Source organism: Solea solea, chromosome 2, assembly GCF_958295425.1.
Source record: "Solea solea chromosome 2, fSolSol10.1, whole genome shotgun sequence".
NCBI lineage: Eukaryota > Metazoa > Chordata > Actinopteri > Pleuronectiformes > Soleidae > Solea > Solea solea.
In genome coordinates this window covers 39,313,861-39,332,155 of record NC_081135.1, presented here as the reverse complement: position 1 = coordinate 39,332,155, position 18,295 = coordinate 39,313,861, and the positions used below count along the sequence as shown (strand labels likewise).

Below are 18,295 nucleotides of genomic sequence, written 5' to 3'. Positions count from 1 at the left end.
TTCTGCCAACTAGCAAGCTAATGCTGTCAGGTACATGAAAACATTTCCACAGACACCAGTAGGGGGCAGACATTTGCTACTTGGAGCCGCCATTTTATTTTTTGGAGTTTGAACGATTTGAAGATTTGGAATTACAACTGCAGGGGGCGCTGCGACTGAAACCGCTGACTCAGGACTGGAAAATGACAACCTCCAAGTTCATGTGGTCGCACTTTCACAAGTTAATATGCGGGTGTTGATAAAATTGTGTTGAAATGAAATGAAAATGTGGGTTTTTTTTAACTGATTTATATATATTCACTGTTTTTTGTTGTTTCTAACTCTTCTGTGACCGTCCTGTCGTCATGTGACCGTCATGTGACCTCCCTGTCGTCATGTGACCGTCGTGTGACCGCCATGTGACAGTCCTGTCGGCATGCAATCGTCTCATTACCTGGACTGTTTGTCATATCTAGATCTGTCAGTCAGGCTGTGACTCCGCCTCTCTCCCCATGTCAGCTGAGATGAGCACAGCGCCCCCTGTGCTCAGCTTTGCTCTCATGTTCTCGGACTTCAGAGGAACGAGCGTCCAATCACAGACGAGATTCACCGCCACACGTGTGACGTCATCTTCTCAGTAAACAGTTAAATAACTGACAGATATGGAAAGTGAACGTTATCTAAAATCTGGAATCTAAATTAATCCAGATTATTCTCATGATGTCATAAGAGGGTTAAAACAAAATGGCTGCCTCTGTGAAAACAAAGGGTCAAAGAAAACTCAACTTTTGACTTTTCTTCAGAGCTGAGTTTGTGAGTCACTGAGTCTGACACACAGCACCAGGTGCATGATGGGAAATACCCACCACCTTTATTTAGCCTCTCTCTCTCTCTCTCTCTGTCTGTCTGTCTGTCTGTCTGTCTGTCGTTCCTGCAGCAGCTGCTGTTCAGTGACTCACCACAGAAACCAGTGATGACACACCCCCCCTTCAGAGGGCGCCAGCGTCTCATCACACAACATCTTTGACTGAAGCAAAAAACACAAAAATAAATCCTTGATCCAACAAATGAAATGAAACACAATAAACAGCTAATGTTGTTGTTTACCAGTTGTTAGCATGATCACATTAGCATCATCATGTTAGCATGATCACGTTAGCATCATCACGTTACCTCACCTGGATGATGTCATCATTGAGAAGGCGGAGCATCTCCTCATGACGAACGGCTTTGTTCAACCATGACGCGCAGAGAGACTCGAGAGACAGAAGGCGGCGCTGCAGCTGCTCCACACTGAAACCTGACACCTGAGACCAGAACCACAACCAGAACCACAACTTTACTGCAGCTCTACTGTACCAGAGAGTACTGTGTTTGTGTGTGTACATACAGTGTCTGCAGCAGCAGCAGCACAAATGTGCGTCTTCAGCGTTGAAAGCTTCTCAAACAGACTCTGGATCGGCTGTCGTTCTTCTCTGACTCCACTCAGCTCAGCTGGAGGCTGAGATTGTAACAGCGCCTCCAACTGGACACAGAGGAAACAACGGCAGTGCACAGTCAGTGACTCCGCCCCCCTGCTTCCTGTCAGGGTTGATCATAGACTGAAGTGCACTGACCTGTTGGACAGTGAGGTGGAAGCTGCTCGTCAGATCCAGGATCAACTCACTCTGCTCGACCTTCCTCTTCACCTTCTCATGGAGCTTCAGCAGCTCGGACAGATCCTCCACCTCCTCCTTCACCTCCTTCACCTGCAGATGTTGCTGGACTCCTCTCACAGTCTTCCAGCTCTTCTTCATGTCAGCCACCTCTGTGTCCAGTTGCTGGACAAAAGAAAACCGTGTATCTGATCAAACATCAGGTGAAGACCACTTCATAGTTTCTGTGTCTGAGTACAGAGGTCAACACATCTGTGACCCAGTGAGGACGTCCACCAGGAGGGACAGACATGGAACCTTATTTTGGTTTGACTGGAACCAGAAGAACCATGTTCTCATGAACAGATCATGTCAGTGGACCAGTGTTTGGAATTGTTAGGTAACAACGTTATTTTTTTAGTAACGGGGTAATCTAACTAATTACTTTTCCCGTTGTTACAACGCCGTTAACATTACTGTACGTAAAATGTGGTGCGTTACTATGCATTGATTGAATATACTGTGTAATCCGACCACACCCCTGGCTCACAGCTAGTGAGGAGGCGGGTTAATAACGCGGTAAGTGATTGGAGAATGGAGAGGCCCTGAGTCAGTGAGTCCCAGACCCTGTGGTCCCAAACACCCAGTAGTGCTACCAATACCAGGAATCCTCACTGTCCCGTTTTCCAAAAAACCCAACAATTCTGACCGTCACAATCCCAGTAGACCCAAAGATCTGGAACCAATGCTATTGAGTACAAAAGAAGTGCCGCTGGTCCCAAAGAACCCTCCCCAAAATCTACCAATCCAGAAGAACCAAAGGTCAAACACAAAGAGTCCAGATACCCAGCCAGCATGTCTAAGTGGGGCCCATAAGGGTTTGTGGGACCCTAATAACTAATATATAATATAAAATATATACCTAATATAGACCTAATATATAATAATGACTGTAATAACCTCCCGTTAATGTAATACTTTATTACATTATCTGTGTATAATGTGTATTACATTATTGGGAAATGCACTTTATTACATGATCAGGTTTTATTACATTTTCAATGGACTCAAGTGCAAATTTTTATTACATTATCAGGTTCTACAGATGGTTTTAGTAACATAGGAAGCAAACAAAGGTTGGGCCACCATGGAAACCACAGACAAACCCACTTGGGACCCATATAGTCCAAGACTAGTAGAACAATCTAAAAGATCTCTGTGGTCTCAACAATTGCAGTCCTCCTTGGTCTTAAACCTCCTTAAAATCCACCCAGGCCCAATCATCACCACAAAAGTAATGAAGCTACTAAATACCAGTCCAAACTGTCTCCATAGTTCTCATTGTCCTCTCTGTCCTCACTGTCCTCTCCCTTTCTGTCCTCTCCGTCCTCAGAGCAGAGTCACCACTCACAGTAAAATGAGGTCTGGCCAGTTTGAAGCGCTCCAACAACCTGGAGGTCTGCACGTCTGAATCCAGGTCCACTGAGGTACATGAGTCCAGCAGCTCAGAGACACAGGACAAGTCCTGCAGGTTCTGAAGACACACAGCAAGTAGATTTAGTCAGTGAGTGCATGAGTTCAGGACGCACTCAGAGGACGTGAGTCATGAGTCAGACGTTTAACAATTTATGGATTATCAAAGGAATATTCTAAAGGACTCATCCGTTTGGGTTCAGGACCTTTTTCCTCTCGACACCTGATACCTTGAGCAGTCTGTCCTGGAACCTCCTGTAAGACTTCATGTCCTCCTGGTGCTGATGGATCTGGACTCTCTGCTGACTCCACAGCTCCTTCACTTCCTGTTCGGTTCTGCTGAGCTTCTCGATCGTCTGCTGGACCACGGACACCAGAGACTGCAGGTCCAAGCCTGATCCCAGCACCTGACACACACACACACACACAGTGACCTTTGATCATCTAAATCTCTCAGCTCAAAAACATGGACTCCTGATGTCCTGGTTACCATGACGATGGTTTGGACATAGTTTTTTCCCAGTTCCTGAGTAGTGAGGAGCTTCTGTAGCATGTCCTGCCAGCAGATGTCAACCTGTTCTTTTTCCTCCTGCTCCTCCTCCTTCTTCAGTGGTGGCCAGGAACTGTTGGCAGACTCGATGTTCTCCTCTTCTTCACCTGACCTCCTCCTGGAGCTCCCTCTCAGTTCCTCCATCTGCTCCTCCACCTAGAAAACAACCGCAGCATCAAGATCTAACGTCACAGTTTAACTTCAGCGCCTCACGGACCTGAGGAGAACCTGACCTGCTGAACTGTCCTGAGGAAGGAGACGTACGGCTGCAGCAGCTGCAGGTTGGACTTGATCTTCAGGTTCAGACTCTGCAGCTCCTTCAGAACCACGTCAACTCGAGCAGCCAGTTCAGGACTTAGTGACCCGGTGGAGGCAGCAGCAGGTTCTGCTGTTCCACCTCTCTTGAGCTGCTGGGTCAGGGTCTTCAGGACGGACAGCGGTCTACTGACTTCACTGTGAGGACAGGGACCAGTTCTGCAGGATACATCTGTAGGCAGAGCTCCGATCTGATCCAGGATCTGCTTCAGACTCTCTATGTCATGATGAGCAGACTGGAAACACAAAATAAAACCCAGATCCAGAGACGAGTTACTTTCAGTTCAAGTCAAGACTCAAGTCTTTAAGCTTGAGTTTGAGTCAGGTTCTAAGTTAAGTCAGAATCTGGATGTTTTGAGCTGAAATGCATCATGGGAGATGTAGATGACAACAAACTTTATTTAAACAGACAAAGAAACACCTGAAAAATCCCTTTACTTTCCTCTGTTTGACTTTGGTGTGTGTGTGTGTGTGCGTACCTCAGCCTGTGTGCACAGCTTCATGTGTGTGTGTGTGTGTGTGTGTGTGTGTGTGTACCTCAGCCTGTGTGCACAGCTTCATGTGTGTGTGTGTGTACCTCAGCCTGTGTGCACAGCTTCATGTGTGTGTGTGTGTACCTCAGCCTGTGTGCACAGCTTCATGTGTGTGTGTGTGTACCTCAGCCTGTGTGCACAGCTTCATGTGTGTGTGTGCGTACCTCAGCCTGTGTGCACAGCTTCATGTGTGTGTGTGTGTGTGTGTGTGTACCTCAGCCTGTGTGCACAGCTTCATGTGTGTGTGTGTGTACCTCAGCCTGTGTGCACAGCTTCATGTGTGTGTGTGTGTACCTCAGCCTGTGTGCACAGCTTCATGTGTGTGTGTGCGTACCTCAGCCTGTGTGCACAGCTTCATGTGTGTGTGTGTGTACCTCAGCCTGTGTGCACAGCTTCATGTGTGTGTGTGTGTACCTCAGCCTGTGTGCACAGCTTCATGTGTGTGTGTGTGTGTGTGTGTGTGTGTACCTCAGCCTGTGTGCACAGCTTCATATGTGTGTGTGTGCGTACCTCAGCCTGTGTGCACAGCTTCATGTGTGTGTGTGTGTGTGTGTGTGTACCTCAGCCTGTGTGCACAGCTTCATGTGTGTGTGTGTGTACCTCAGCCTGTGTGCACAGCTTCATGTGTGTGTGTGTGTGTGTGTGTACCTCAGCCTGTGTGCACAGCTTCATGTGTGTGTGTGTGTACCTCAGCCTGTGTGCACAGCTTCATGTGTGTGTGTGTGTACCTCAGCCTGTGTGCACAGCTTCATGTGTGTGTGTGTGTGTGTGTGTACCTCAGCCTGTGTGCACAGCTTCATATGTGTGTGTGTGCGTACCTCAGCCTGTGTGCACAGCTTCATGTGTGTGTGTGTGTACCTCAGCCTGTGTGCACAGCTTCATGTGTGTGTGTGTGTACCTCAGCCTGTGTGCACAGCTTCATGTGTGTGTGTGTGTGTGTGTGTGTACCTCAGCCTGTGTGCACAGCTTCATATGTGTGTGTGTGTGTACCTCAGCCTGTGTGCACAGCTTCATATGTGTGTGTGTGTGTACCTCAGCCTGTGTGCACAGCTTCATGTGTGTATGTGTGTGTGTGTGTGTGTGTGTGTGTGTGTGTGTGTACCTCAGCCTGTGTGCACAGCTTCATGTGTGTATGTGTGTGTGTGTGTGTGTGTGTGTGTGTGTGTACCTCAGCCTGTGTGCACAGCTTCATATGTGTGTGTGTGTGTGTGTGTGTGTGTGTGTGTACCTCAGCCTGTGTGCACAGCTTCATGTGTGTGTTCAGAGCGTCCTCTGCTTCACAGAGACGTCGTCCTGCGTCTGAACAGTTTGACAACACACTCCTGCTCTGCTGCACCCAGCTACACACCTGCAACACACACACACACACACACACACGCACACGCACAGGTGATGAGTGTGTAGCAGCTTCCCTGTTTACATCATAAATAAAAAACGTCACCTTGTCCATGAGGAGTTCACAGGAAGACAACAGCTGCTGCTGATTGGCCGGGAGGACATTGTGGACGTGGTTTCCTTCATCAAACGTCTTCTGCACCTGTAATCTACCACAGAAGAAGAGAAAGAAAACCTGGTTTAAACATGAACTCCATATGTTTCACAGTCTGTGGGCGTTGGCTTACCTGGTGGTTCTGTCTGATCCAGATTCCGGCTTGAGATTAGTTTCAGACGCCAGGTCTTTCCTCTCTGCTAATTTGGACTTGAACTGTAACTCCATAGTCCCCTCAGATCTGGGGCTGGACTCCTCTGAAGTCTGCAGGTCTGACCTGGATCCAGACAGCAGGTTTCTGATCTTTCCTGATACGGATCCAGGCTTTGTATCTGACCTGGATTCAGGTGGATCACCACAAAAGTGGATCTCCACAATCTCCTCTGAACTGGATTCAGACTCTTGGTCTTTGTTTTTCTCAGATATTGATCTGGGTATCAGATCAGAACTGGATCCTGACTCTAGGCATCTGGTTTGCTGTGGTCTAGACCCAGACTCGACATCTGTGGTTTGTTGTGTTCTCAGTCTGGTCATCTGTTCTAATCTAGTTTCTGGCTCCATGTTTCTGGACTGCTCTGTTCCAGAGTCAGACTTCATATCTGATGTGGACTCAGGCTGTGGGTAACTGGTCTCATGTGGTCTGAAACCAGGCATCAAACCAGCTGTCTGGTTTAATCTGAATCTGGATTGCAGCTTTCTGATCCTCTCTGATCTGGATCCAGGCTGCACATGAATCTCTTTGGTTTGTGATCTGGATTCAGACTGCAGGTCTTTGTTTTTCTCTGATGTAGGTATCTGGTCCAATCTGGATTCTGCATGCATGTTTGTGGACTCTCCTGATCTGGATTCAGATGTCATATCTGATGTGGACTCAGGCTGCAAGTAGCTAGTCTCATGTGGTCTGGAACCAGGCATCAGAGCTGAAATGGATCTAGGTGGACTGGTTGTGGATTCAGCGGTCTGGTTTAATTTGAATCTGGATTGCAGCTTTCTGATCCTCTCTGATGTGGATCCAGGCTGCTGGTCTATGGACTTTTTTGAGAAGGATCCAGGTTTCATATCTGATTTAGATTCAGGGTCTGTGTCTGACTCATATCCTAAATGCAGCTCCAGACTCTCCTGTAAACTGGATTCAGACTGCAGGTGTGATGTAGGTTTCTGGTCCAATCTAGATTCTGTCTGCATGTTTGTGGACTCTCCTGATCTGGATTCAGACTTCATATCTGATGTGGACTCAGGCTGCAGATAACTGGTGTCATGTGGTCTGGAACCAGGCATCAAAGTTGAAATGGATCTAGATGGACTGGTTTCATCGAGATCTGACTTAGATTCAGGGTCTGTGTCTGACTCGGATCCTAAATGGAGCTCCAGACTCTCTTCTAAACTGGATTCAGACTGCAGGTCTTTGCCTTTCCATGATGTAGGTTTCTGGTCCAATCTGGATTCTGTCTGCATGTTTCTGGACTCTTGTGATCTGGATTTAGATTTCATATCTGATGAGGACTCAGGCTGCACATAACTGGTCTCCTGGGACCTGGAACCAGGCCTTAGACCTGAAATGGATTCAGACTGACCATCACAGGTCTGCAATAATTTGGAATCTGAATTCACGTCTAATCTGAATCTGGACTGCAGGTTTCTGAAGTTCTCTAGTCTAGATCCAGACTTAGGCTGCAGCTCTGCCTTCAATCCAGACGGAACATCTGTTCTGGATTCAGGATTCAGGTCTTTATTTTCCTCTGTTCTGAATTCTGGATTCCGGATTCTGGTTTGTTGTGATCTAGATCCAGACTTCACATGGTTTTTCACTGTAGTCTTCTCTACAATAGGTCCAGGCCTCACATCTGCTCTGGATCCAGATTCAAGGTCCCTAGGTTTTTCTGTTTTGGAATCTGACTGCAGGTCAGCACTTTTGAAAGATGTGGACTCAGGTGGCAGGTTCTGGTCCAGGATGGGGGTCCAGACCTGGTTTGAGAAAGAGTGGACAGAGTTCAGAGTTAAAAGATTTCAGGAAGAACTTCTAGGCTGTTTAGAGGTTTTTAGGTCCTTTAAGGTCTTTGATTCATTTAAGCTGTTCAATATCAGAGGTCAGTGACCTGGATTCTCTTACCTCAGGTCTGGACTTGTGGTCTTTCTTCCGGACCTGGTTCTCCAGCTGTTGGAGCTTCAGTCTGAGAGCCTGGTCCACCGTCCTCCTCCGGTCCTGCAGAGTCTCCAGCAGCTCCTCCAGCTTTAGCACCGGCCCCCAGCTGCCCTGGGAACTCTGGGTAAACGACGCAGTGAGAAGTCAAACCGTGCTAGATCCTGGTTTATGCATAAAATTTAAAAATCAACATGAACCAAGTCCATTTCACCTGGTGTTCACATTCCCAGTCGTCGTCCTGCAGTACCGTCCCTCTCCTGTGGAGGGCCTCTGCCCTCTGCAGCAGCCGCAGCTTCTGCAGCAGAACGCTGCTGCTGTTCAGAACTGTCAGGGAGTTATCCAGAAGACCTGGACTCAGATTAAACCAGATTAAACCCAATCTCAATCAGGTTAAATCCATATTAACTCAGTTTAGATTCCATTTTTCATTTTAATTTGAATTTTGTTTACACTGTTAAGTTATATAGTTATATATATATTTTTATTTCATTTTTTCTCTCTTTCTTTTGTGACCAGGAAGATGTGCAAAGTAAGAATTTCATTGTGCAGTGTGACGTCTGTCTTAACTGAACATATGACAATAAACCTCTTGAATCTTGAATCTTGAATTCATCTGAATGTATTTAAACTAGTTTAAATCTGTTACATTAGTTTGGATCACTTTAAACCCACTTTAAATCAGTGAATTATCTCAGATTTAATCTAGTTTCCTCAGTCTAAATCAGTTCAATCTCAGTTTAATTTGTCTTGGATTAATTTAAAGCAGACTGAAACACACAGTGAAACTGTTACCTCACCTCTCCTCATGGTGGCGCAGGTGAGTCTGTGAGAGTCTGTGCTGATGTGAAGCTTCTCTGCCCTGTCCATGCTGACCACAAACTACACACACACACACACACACACACACAGGAATACAACGGCTTCAGTCAGGATTAACCAGCAGGTGGCGCCAGAGTCCACATGAGCCCAGAAGAAGGAAATAAATGTGACAGTTTACGTTCTGAATCCCGTTTTTAGCTCAGGTTAAACTAGTTTGACACGTTTAAACAAGATTAAATCGGGTTAAAAGCTGTGGTGTCTGATGAACGATTGTCATGGTAACAGATTCATTGGTGTCCCTGGTTTTAAAAAAAGTTTAAAATAGAACAAGGACAGTTTGATTGACAGGTGCAGAGCCGCCAATCAGCACAGAGCTCAGTCATGTGATGAAGTATGTCCTTCATAACTGCAGCAGCATGTGAGAGGTCAGAGGTCAGAGGTCACTGCAGAGTCACACGACAACAAACTCCAGTGACATCAACGAATGAACTGTTCTATCCTCCAGTTTATACCAGTTCAATCCTGTTTAGACCACATTCATTTGAACCAGTTTACATCAGTTTAAATGAACTCAGGTTAGATCCACTTAAATGAGTTTAAGTTAGGTTAAACCCAGTATACTCCTAGTATAAACCCAGTATAAACCCAGTTTAAACCCAGTATAAACCCAGTTTAAACTCAGTTTAAACCCAGTATAAACTCAGTATAAACCCAGTTTAAACCCAGTATAAACCCAGTTTAAACCCAGTATAAACCCAGTTTAAACCCAGTATAAACCCGGTTTAAACCCAGTATAAACCCAGTATAAACCCAGTTTAAACCCAGTTTAAACCCAGTTTAAACCCAGTATAAACCCAGTTTAAACCCGGTTTAAACCCAGTATAAACCCGGTTTAAACCCAGTATAAACCCAGTTTAAACCCAGTTTAAACCCAGTATAAACCCGGTTTAAACCCAGTATAAACCCAGTATAAACCCAGTTTAAACCCAGTTTAAACCCAGTATAAACCCAGTATAAACCCAGTTTAAACCCAGTTTAAACCCAGTATAAACCCAGTTTAAACTCAGTTTAAACCCAGTATAAACCCAGTTTAAACCCAGTATAAACCCAGTTTAAACCCAGTTTAAACCCAGTATAAACCCGGTTTAAACCCAGTATAAACCCAGTATAAACCCAGTATAAACCCAGTTTAAACCCAGTTTAAACCCAGTTTAAACCCAGTTTAAACCCAGTATAAACCCAGTATAAACCCAGTTCAGTACCTCCAGGGCTCTGCAGTAAAAGTCTGACGCCAGCAGGAGGACTTCCTGTCGTCTGTGGAGCAGACGGAGGAGCAGAGACCATCCCTCACTCACAGAAGCTTCCATGGCCTTGTGCACCTCCGTCTCCTGCTGCTGCTCCTCCTTCCTCCTCCTCTGCTCCGTCTGTCGGCCATTTTCCACCACCGCCAGCACCTCCCTCTCATGTTTCTGGACACACACACACACACACACACAAACACACACACACAGTGTAAACAAACAGAGGTCACTGAGTGGAGGGGGCGTGGTCATGTGATCACCTCCAGTTTGTCCTTCAGCTGCTGCAGCTCCTGGATCAGGGTCTGGTTCTCCTCCTGGTCTGATCCCACCTCACAGAGACCGGGCTGGACCTGGACCAGCTGAAGGTGGACAAGAGAGCCGCTCTGCACATACACACACACACACACACACACAGACAGACAGACACACACAGACAGACACACACTCTCCATCACTAAGTTCTAATGACTCTAATTTAGTAAAATTCCGTGTTTGAAAGCCTTTGTTCAGTTGAACTTCAGTGACACACAGTGACCACACGAGGCAGCAGAGGACCAGCAGCTAAAATCACTGATTGTCTCTGTGGGCTTTGGTTGTGAGAGAGTGAGTGGTTTATAAACTTGAGTTTCCTGTGTGAAAAGTGTGTCTCACAGTGAGACAAAGACGTGGACGTGTTCTGAAGACACATTGTTCAATGTTTCAAATGTTTTCTGCCTCTCTGTGTTGTGATGAACGGCGTGGAGCTGTTGACGTACCTGGAGGACAGAGACGACCAGCTGTGATTGGCCGGCTTGGATGGCAATTGTGCTGATGGTGGTGAAAGACAGAGGACACTTCATGTTGTCTTCTCCTTCTCCTCTTTGTCCACCTGTCCTCCGCTCACATGTCCCTGTGTCCTCAGGGTCACCGGCCGTCATTGAAGTCAAAGTCTCCTGTTGTTGTTTATGAGAACAATCCTGCAGGTCCAGCTGAGTCCATGTCACTGCTTCATCTACACAACATGAAGAAAACGAAGATTTTATGACGTCTGGACGTCTCACACACCACAGTGAGTCTGCACAGATTAGATTAGATTATAAGAAGTTACACTTTACCTGACAGAGTTTCTGTAGAGCTGAGTCTGTGCTGCTGCCACTGAAGCCACGACTGAGAGAGAGACAGGGAGAGAGAGAGAGACCGACCAACCGAGAGAGACAGGGAGAGAGCAGAGCTGGCAGAGGAGGTAAAAATAGACGACATGTTTCCAGTGGGATTATCAGTCAGCTGAACTGTCCTCTATAAACAAACTCTCCCTCTGTGTGTGTGTGTGTGTCACATTATCAACAAAACAAGGTTTTATCACAGGTGAACAAACAGAAGCATCAATCACACACACAGTATTATTATTATTATTATCATTGTTGTTAATAATCTAATCTCAGGCAGCGTTTCCAAAACTTTCTCTTTCAGCGACGACAACAAACGTTCAACATGGATTTACAGCCAGATCTAGAAGTATTAGGGCCAGCCAAAAAAAAAAATCTGGCACAAGAAACAAAAAGTCAGGAAAAAAAAAAGCAAAAAAATCTGGCACAAGAAAAAAAAAAAAATCAGGAAAAAAAAAATAAGAAAAAAAATCTGGCACAAGAAAAAAAAGGTCAGGAAAAAAAAAGCAAAAAAATCCGGCACAAGAAAAAAAAAAGTCAGGCAAAAATAAAAATATGTACTATAGTCGATGGCTGCCTCTACAGTACTTCAGAATGGGCTTTATTAATAATAATAATAATAATAATAATAATAATTAAAATAATAAAGGAATTCATAAACACGGTGTGGTGATAAGTATTAGGACTTTGAACTGAGACTGTCAGAAACTTGGAGGAGGTGGCCGCTGTCATGGAGACGACAAAGAAACCTCACAAACCTAAAATGGCCGCCACTCAGGTCAACAGTGAAACACAGACACCGTCTTATTTTTGTCGTACGTGTAAAACTGTCAGAACATCGTTAACGACTGCTATCACGAACTATAGCTAGCCCGAGATTAATCTGCGTACACTTGTTTTTTCTCTTCTAGAACGAGAATGCGATGAAGTCGGAAGTGATTTGATCTAAAGTTACATTTAACCAATTGTGTTTTGATAATCTACGTATACAATTATGAGCTACCTTAGATATGTTAGCTTGTAAGAGGTCAGAGGTCAGACACAGAGGTCAGACTGATTAAGACCAGCTAAGACAGTTCACACTGGTTCAAACCAGTTTACATCCGTTCAGACCAGTTCAGATTGGTGGCTAAAGCAGACGTCACTTAGCACATTTGGAAGCTAACAATCGTCTTACTTTGCTAACTGTGATTGTAAACTAGCTGCCCAAGCTAATTTAGCTTGTTAGCTTAACAAAAGTGTTCACTAACCCGGGTTAGGGTTACTGATGTTAGTCAGTTTTTAAACTTGTTGTTAGCGACACCCACAGGCCACAGGTGGGATTACACTCAGAAAGTTACAAACAAAAGTGTTTCTGTTAAAAAAATACTTTATTAAAATATACACAAATGCACATGTGACCTGACCGTGAGTCTCCCCTCACACTGGAGAATCATGGGAAACATATTTGTAAGAATATAAATAATATCAGTAACTGTCGTCTGTTGACGAGTGGATTCACGTTTGTTAACTAATAAATAACTCAATGCAGTACTATTGGCTGAGGGTCATCCTTAGCTCCTCCTCCCTCAGGCTGCGGTCCAATCGCTCCGCCTCCGACTCCAGGACTGACGGGATTGGACCGTGAGTGACGACAGCCAGCGAATCCCTGAGCTCGTGTCGGAGCGAGAGCAGCCACTCGCTGTTCCTGGTCGACTGCTCGATAAACTCCGCCCTCTGCTGCTGGTCTGCGGCCAATAAGAGGCGGAGCTGACTGACCTGAAGGGGAGGAGACAATATCAGCATCACCATGGCAACTCAAAACACCTCAGGCCATTTCCTGAGTGCTGAAGCTCACCTGGTCCTCCAGCTCCATCACTCTCCTCCTCAGGTGTTCTTCTTCTGTGGAGTCTGTCAACACCTGCACACACACACACACACACAATGTTATTTCCTGTGTTCAGACTGGTTCAGATTGGTTCAGACTGGTTTCGACTGGTTCAGACTGGTTCAGACTGGTTTAGACTGGTACAGATTGGTTTAGACTGGTTTAGATTGGTTTGGACTGGTTTGGACTGGTTTAGACTGGTTCAGACTGGTTCAGACTGGTTCAGATTGGTTTAGACTGGTTCAGACTGGTTTAGACTGTTTCAGACTGGTTTAGACCAGTTCACAGCGGTGGCTAAAGCAGACGTCACCTCACACGTTTGGAAAGATTTTAATTTGTTTTACATAAAAATGAATTATTTCCTGAAAACTGAGAGTCACTGGTTATTTATCACCACGACGACGACGATGACGATGATGATGATGCTAGTTTAGAGAGAGTGGACACAGCTATCGTAGCTTAGCAGAAAAACAACATTAGCACTGTACCAACATTTATATACACTGGCTTTCTAGCATGTTAGCATGCTAACACATGTGAAGCTTCCCCTAAAAACTTTAAATGTAACGTCTTCATCATCATCATCATCATCATCATCATCACAACAGTGGTGAGAACATTTAAAGATTAAGAGTCTGACCTGAGATCTGCTGCTGTCAATCATCTGCTGCCTCAGCTGCACACGCTGCTGCTCCACCTGCAACACAACTGTGTGTGAGAGAGTGTGTACGTGTGTGTGTGTGTGTGAGTGAGAGAGTGTGTACGTGTGTGTGTGTGTGTGAGTGAGAGAGTGTGTGTACGTGTGTGTGTGTGTGAGTGAGAGAGTGTGTACGTGTGTGTGTGTGTGTGTGAGAGAGTGTGTACGTGTGTGTGTGTGTGAGTGAGAGAGTGTGTACGTGTGTGTGTGTGTATGTGTGTGTGAGTGAGAGAGTGTGTACGTGTGTGTGTGTGAGTGAAAGAGTGTGTACGTGTGTGTGTGTGTGAGTGAGAGAGTGTGTACGTGTGTGTGTGTGTGTGTGAGTGAGAGAGTGTGTGTGTGTGTGTGAGTGAGAGAGTGTGTACGTATGTGTGTGTGAGTGAGAGTGTGCGTGTGTGTGAGTGAGAGAGTGTGTGCGAGTGTGTGTGTGCGTGAGTAAGAGTGTGTGCGTGTGTGTGTGAGAGAGAGTGTGTGCGTATGTGTGCGTGTGTGTGTGTGTGTGAGTAAGAGTGTGTGCGTGTGTGAGAGAGTGTGTGTGTGTGTGAGAGAGAGTGTGCGTGTGTGTATGTACCTCTCTCAGTGTGTGTGTGTGTGTGTACCTCTCTCAGTGCGTGTGTGTACCTCTCTCAGTGCGTGTGTGTGTGTGTACCTCTCTCAGTGTGTGTGTGTGTGTGTACCTCTCTCAGTGCGTGTGTGTGTGTGTACCTCTCTCAGTGTGTGTGTGTGTGTACCTCTCTCAGTGCGTGTGTGTGTGTGTACCTCTCTCAGTGTGTGTGTGTGTGTACCTCTCTCAGTGCGTGTGTGTGTGTGTACCTCTCTCAGTGTGTGTGTGTGTGTGTACCTCTCTCAGTGTGTGTGAGTGTGTGTACCTCTCTCAGTGTGTGTGTGTGTGTGTGTGTGTGTGTGTACCTCTCTCAGTGTGTCTCTCAGTGTCTTCCTCTCTCTCTTCAGTTTCTCTCTCTGATTTTCCAGATGTGAGATTTTCTTGCTCTGTTGTGTTTTCTCCAGCTCCAGTTCAGCAACGTGATGATGAAGAGACGTCAGTCTGTCTGACACATGCTGCTGACACACACACACACACACACACACACGCACACACGCGCACACACACACACACGCACGCACACACACACACAGCTCCAGCTCAACAAGTGAAGACAAACACCTGAAGTGACTTTTAACCAACCAGAGACACACTCACCAGGTCTGGATTAGACTCCGCCCCTGTGCTCCGCTCCCATTGGTTGGTTCTCCCCTCGTAGCCGACTATGGTGGCCTCAGTTCTCTCCAGAGCCAATCGAACACGATTCCTGTCGCCTTCCAGTTCCTCTGTCCTCTGAGTGAGAGCGTACACCTGAACACACACACACACACACACACACACACACACACACAGATCCTAATCTTAATCCTGAACCTAAACCTAATATAATCCCAACCCAAAATGCCCTCACTTCCTGTGGTTTGTTTCTTTGGTCCTCACAAAGACACACATACAACTCACCTGCCTGCTCAGCTCCTCGTTCTCCTCCTGCACAGAGAACATCTGTGTTTTCTGCTCCTCCAACATGGCCGCCGTGGCTCTGATCTCCTTCACTTCCATCTGTGTCTCCTCCAGCTCCTCCTTCAGTGTCAGGTTTTCTCCTAGCAGAGCTCTGAGCTTCACATCCTGCTCCTCCATCTTCTCCACTCTACTCCTCCATTGCTCCTCGGCCTCCCTTCTTTCCTGCTCTGCCTTCTCCTTCTTCTGCTGAGCCTCCTCCAGCTCCCCCAGCACCTCCTGTTTCCTCCTCTCCAGAACAGTCACTCTTGCTCTCAGCTCCTCCACCTCTCCTCTCTGCCGAAGCACCTCCTCCCTGCTACTCCTGTGGTTCTCCCCCCTGACCCGCTCCACCTCCTCCTTCTTCTCCATCAGAATGCTCCTCAGACGCTCCCCCTCTGCGTGGCTCTCCTGAACGACACAACATGCTAATGGAGTTAGCATAAAAACTGTTATCTTGAGGATAACTAGAGAAACAGCTAATTTAGCTTATCTTAGCATTAAAACTGGAAACAGCTAGAATATACATTAGCTTAGCATGCAGAGCACAAATGGCTAGCTGAGCTTAGCATTATGACTGGAAACAATAACACTATAAACCCAGGGAAATGTGATGTTAGCTTAGCATAAAGAGATTAAGGACCGGCTCAGACATCAGGCTGAAATGCTTGGTGTCCAGCAGGAGGCGCTGTACCTGCAGGAGGACTTTGAGGTTGGTCATCTCCTCCAGTGCAGCCCTCAGTCCCTGCTTCATCTGCTGCTTCTCCTGCACCTGGGCTCCATCTCTGCTCCCACTCAGTCTTAACACCTGAGACACACGAGGAGGTGATGAGACGTTACTGACTGTCCACGAGGACAATGAGAGGAGACATGTCTCTGAGGGTGAGTCCTCAAAGACCAGAAATAACCAAGTCCACGTAAAACATTTACGCAAACCTTAATTCTACGTAAAACGTTTACGCAGAACTTCGCTCTACGTAAAACGTCACTCTACGTAAACGTCATTCTACATAAAAACGTTGCTCTAGGTAAAACTTTTACGTAAAAGTCACTATACGTAAAACATTTACGAAAACGTCGCTCTATGTAAAACGTCACTCCACAGAAAACATTTACATAAAAACGTCGCTCTACGTAAAATATTTATGTAAAACTTCGCTCTACGTAAAACATTTACGTAACATGTCTCTCTACGTAAAACATTTACACAAAACGTCGCTCTAAGTAAAACATTCACATAAAAACACCGCTCTAGGTAAAAAAATTACGTAACACGTCGCTCTACGTAAAACGTCATTCTTCGTAAAACATTTCGATAAAAACGTTGCTCTAGGTAAAACATTTACATAAAAACGTTGCCCTAGGTAAAACATTTACGTAACACGTCACTCTGCGTAAAACATTTACATAAAGCGTCACTCTACGTAAAACCTTTTCGTAAAACGTCACTCTACGTAAAACGTTTACGTAAAACATTTACTCGCTCTACGTAAAATACCTGACTCTGCAGGAAGTTCAGCTGCTCCTCCTTCACCTTCTCACTGTGCTCCTCTCTCCTCAGCTCCACCTTCATCTTCACTAGCTCCTCCTGCAACAGCTCCTTCTCCCTTCGATACTTGTCTGTGATAACCAGGACCTCCTCCTTGGTCCTCAGCAGCTGCTCCTGAACCTCCTTCTTCTCCCTTCGTTCCTTGTGCACCTCCTCTCTGAGAGCAGACACCTCCATCTTCATCTCCATCTGTATCTCCTCCCTCCTCCCACGCTCCTCCTGCATCTGCTCCTTCTCCCTTCGTTCCTTGTGCACCTCCTCTGTAATGACCGTTACCTTCTCCTTGATCTTCTCCAGCTGCTCCTGCACCTCCTTCTTCTCCCTTTGTTCCTCCTGTACCTCCTCTCTCAGAGCAGACACCTCCATCTTTACCTCCTCCCTCCTGCTTTGTGCCTTCTGGATCTCCTGCTTAAGATTGGTCACCTCCTTCTCAGTTGTCCTCAGCTTCTCCTGGATCTCCTCCTTAGCTGTGTTTTCCTTTGTTACCTCATCTCTGCTCTTCCTCTGCTCCTCCTGTACCTCATCTCTCTCTCTCTGTAGCTGCTCCCTCAGAGATTTCCCCTCCTGCCGTCTCCTTCTCAGCTCCACGAGGAGACCCACCTTCTCCTCTTCCTGCTCTCTCTCCCTTGCCCTCCCTCTCTCCTCCCCCAGGAGGTGCTGCTCCCTTTGGGTAATCACTAACTCTTCTCGCTCCTCCTTGGCCTTCCTTAGTTCATCTTCTAGTTTCCTCTCCTCCTCCTCTTTGCTCCTCAGCACCTCCTTCTGTGCCTCCATTTCTTTGACCTTCTGTCTCAGCTCACTCTCCATCCTACTCTTCTCCTCCATCACTCCGCTAAGTTCCTCCTCCTCTCTTTTTCTCTTCTCTTCCAGAACTTTCAGTTTATTCTCAAGTCTCCTCTTCTCCTCCTTTGTCCTCCAAAGCACCTCCCTCTCTTCCTCCAGCTCCTCCTGCACCTCCCTCACTTTCTCCTCCAGCCTTCCATTTTGCTCCTTCACCTCCATCACTTTGACGTCGAGCCTCTTCTTTCTGTCCTCCTCCATTCTCCTCAGCTCCTCTGCCTCCTGCCTCTTCTCCTCCTCTCTCTCTAACAAGTCTTTCAGCTGTTGCACCTCCTCCTCCCGCTCCTTCAGGAGACGACTGAGCTTGGTCCCTTCTCTTTTGCTGAGCTCCACATTTTCCTGCCACTCCTTCACCTCCTCCTTCAGCCTGTTGTTGTCCTCCTCATTCTGCTGAGCTCTCCTCTTCACCTCGTCACTCTCG

The 18,295-nt window shown here is 46.4% G+C and overlaps 1 protein-coding gene across 1 annotated transcript in view; it reads right to left on the bottom strand.

Moving 5' to 3' along the window:
• Nucleotides 1–18,295, bottom strand: part of LOC131475243 (golgin subfamily B member 1-like) — a 38,566-nt gene that overhangs the window by 9,734 nt on the left and 10,537 nt on the right. Inside the window, exons 20-44 of the mRNA XM_058653222.1 lie at nt 16,984–18,295; nt 16,180–16,293; nt 15,450–15,896; nt 15,147–15,299; nt 14,855–15,007; nt 13,889–13,945; nt 13,219–13,281; nt 12,916–13,139; nt 11,331–11,446; nt 10,992–11,227; nt 10,497–10,619; nt 10,198–10,404; nt 8,914–8,995; nt 8,328–8,464; nt 8,084–8,236; nt 6,107–7,938; nt 5,926–6,028; nt 5,713–5,832; nt 3,870–4,187; nt 3,577–3,792; nt 3,293–3,493; nt 3,025–3,147; nt 1,596–1,799; nt 1,370–1,504; nt 1,158–1,286 (exon numbers count right to left, since the gene is read on the bottom strand). The exon at nt 16,984–18,295 is cut by the window's right edge and continues 1,105 nt beyond it. Coding sequence (XP_058509205.1) covers nt 1,158–1,286; nt 1,370–1,504; nt 1,596–1,799; nt 3,025–3,147; nt 3,293–3,493; nt 3,577–3,792; nt 3,870–4,187; nt 5,713–5,832; nt 5,926–6,028; nt 6,107–7,938; nt 8,084–8,236; nt 8,328–8,464; nt 8,914–8,995; nt 10,198–10,404; nt 10,497–10,619; nt 10,992–11,227; nt 11,331–11,446; nt 12,916–13,139; nt 13,219–13,281; nt 13,889–13,945; nt 14,855–15,007; nt 15,147–15,299; nt 15,450–15,896; nt 16,180–16,293; nt 16,984–18,295 — 6,958 coding nt within the window. The remainder of the gene's footprint in view (nt 1–1,157; nt 1,287–1,369; nt 1,505–1,595; nt 1,800–3,024; nt 3,148–3,292; nt 3,494–3,576; nt 3,793–3,869; nt 4,188–5,712; nt 5,833–5,925; nt 6,029–6,106; nt 7,939–8,083; nt 8,237–8,327; nt 8,465–8,913; nt 8,996–10,197; nt 10,405–10,496; nt 10,620–10,991; nt 11,228–11,330; nt 11,447–12,915; nt 13,140–13,218; nt 13,282–13,888; nt 13,946–14,854; nt 15,008–15,146; nt 15,300–15,449; nt 15,897–16,179; nt 16,294–16,983) is intronic.